The sequence below is a fragment of the Phalaenopsis equestris genome, unplaced genomic scaffold (genome assembly GCF_001263595.1).
Source record: "Phalaenopsis equestris unplaced genomic scaffold, ASM126359v1 Scaffold000002, whole genome shotgun sequence".
NCBI lineage: Eukaryota > Viridiplantae > Streptophyta > Magnoliopsida > Asparagales > Orchidaceae > Phalaenopsis > Phalaenopsis equestris.
Window position 1 is genome coordinate 12,617,618 of NW_018164444.1, and position 1,542 is coordinate 12,619,159.

General features: G+C 37.0%; 1 protein-coding gene across 1 annotated transcript in view; it reads left to right on the forward strand.

Annotated features, from left to right (window-relative positions):
- The window catches only part of LOC110026961, an 18,038-nt gene extending 16,762 nt beyond the window's left edge, over nucleotides 1–1,276 (forward strand). The window contains 2 exon segments of the mRNA XM_020728205.1: nucleotides 570–632; nucleotides 634–1,276. Coding sequence (XP_020583864.1) covers nucleotides 570–632; nucleotides 634–1,033 — 463 coding nt within the window. The 3' untranslated portion in view covers nucleotides 1,034–1,276.
- The last annotated feature ends 266 nt before the right edge of the window (nucleotides 1,277–1,542 follow it).

Consider the following 1,542-nt stretch of genomic DNA (forward strand, 5'->3'; position numbering starts at 1 on the left):
ACCATCTGATGATCCGATTAGGAGAGTAGATGTTTTAGATTCGACTTGTGTTAAGAAAGGCAGAGGTAGACCTAGGAAGACTTGGGCTTATTGTATAAAAAATTATTTTAATTTACTAGAACTAAATGAAAATATGACACTAAATAGGATGCAATGGAGAAAAAGGATTCATGTAGCCGACCCCATGTAGTGGGATTAAGGCTCTGTTGTTGTTGTTGTTCACAAGATATTTCCGGCCGATAATATATGTACACATGCACACATGCACACAATGACGAATTAGTTTAAAGATAACCGTCAAAATTGTCTTCTGATCTTGCAGGGGCTATTTTAATCCCAGAGTCTAAAAATATCAATTTATTCACCATATTTTTTTAATACGAGCTGAAATAATCACCAAGTATATTATTCGAACTTTATTAAAAAGTCGGGTTGAATGTAGCATTTTTATGGATTATGGGGTTCAAATGACTCCTAATGTAGATAGTCGTAGGATCATTTTATTCTATTAGCTTACCTATGATGACTTGGAACATATTCAAGCAAGTTTTCTACTCCACTTTTTCTAGGACATGGGCTGAAGAGGAGGCAAAAAGAGCTAGAGAGCTAGCCAGAGCTCTAGAGGAGGCTAGGGAAAAAACATGGAATCAAAGTCGTCGTTGATGAAGACCTGCAAGCAGATGCCACAACTGGAATTACATGGGTTACTGCTGGGAAACAAACTCCAGCTGATGAAACAATTAGCAGAGCAGAACTTTTGGTGGATAAACTGAAGGCAATGGCTGCTGAAATGAAACTCAAATCATCCATTGTTATCAAAAACATAATTCAAACAATAGCTGCTTTAATTTCAGCGCTCAAGCTGCAGGCTACCGAGGGTTGCAAACAGGTTGTTCTGAAGGCTGGGAGATCAATAGAAAGCTTGAAGGAGAGTGCTTCTGCAGCAAGCTCAAACATTGGTGAAATAGGGAGAAGAATCATTGACGAGTGCAAAGAAGGCGCTGAGAGAATCTCACAGAAGTTTAAAGCTTAGTAATGTTTGCCAAATTTTATTGAATTTTTAGTATTGCTGCATTTTATAATACCTCTGAATATCGTAATGTAATGTTTGCTGACTTGATTTTTATGGGAAAAAGGTTCAATAGTTGGAAGGTGAGAGTGATCGGAACTCCCAATTTCATTAGCTTATCCTTGAGTTGTATTCTGCGTGCAAAGCAAAGCTGAAAAGCTGGTACTCCATTTGAAATAAATGATTGTAAGAAATATAGTTGTATTCGTAAATTCTTGAGCCGCTCAAGTCAAGATGCTTCATACGAAATCTATTGTTTTTTTAATTGTGTGGTAGCGGAGTTTTTTTTTTTTTCCCTAAACTTTTATTTTTGAGATGATTAGAAACACTACATATAAAATGATTTAGATTTGGTAATGTTTTTAGATAATTGTGTGTGTGTGTGTGTCTTTTAACTTTGCAGGGGGACTATTTTAATCCGGAGTCTATTGCAATTGGTGGAGAAGATAGGCGGCAACCGCTACAGGAGCGGC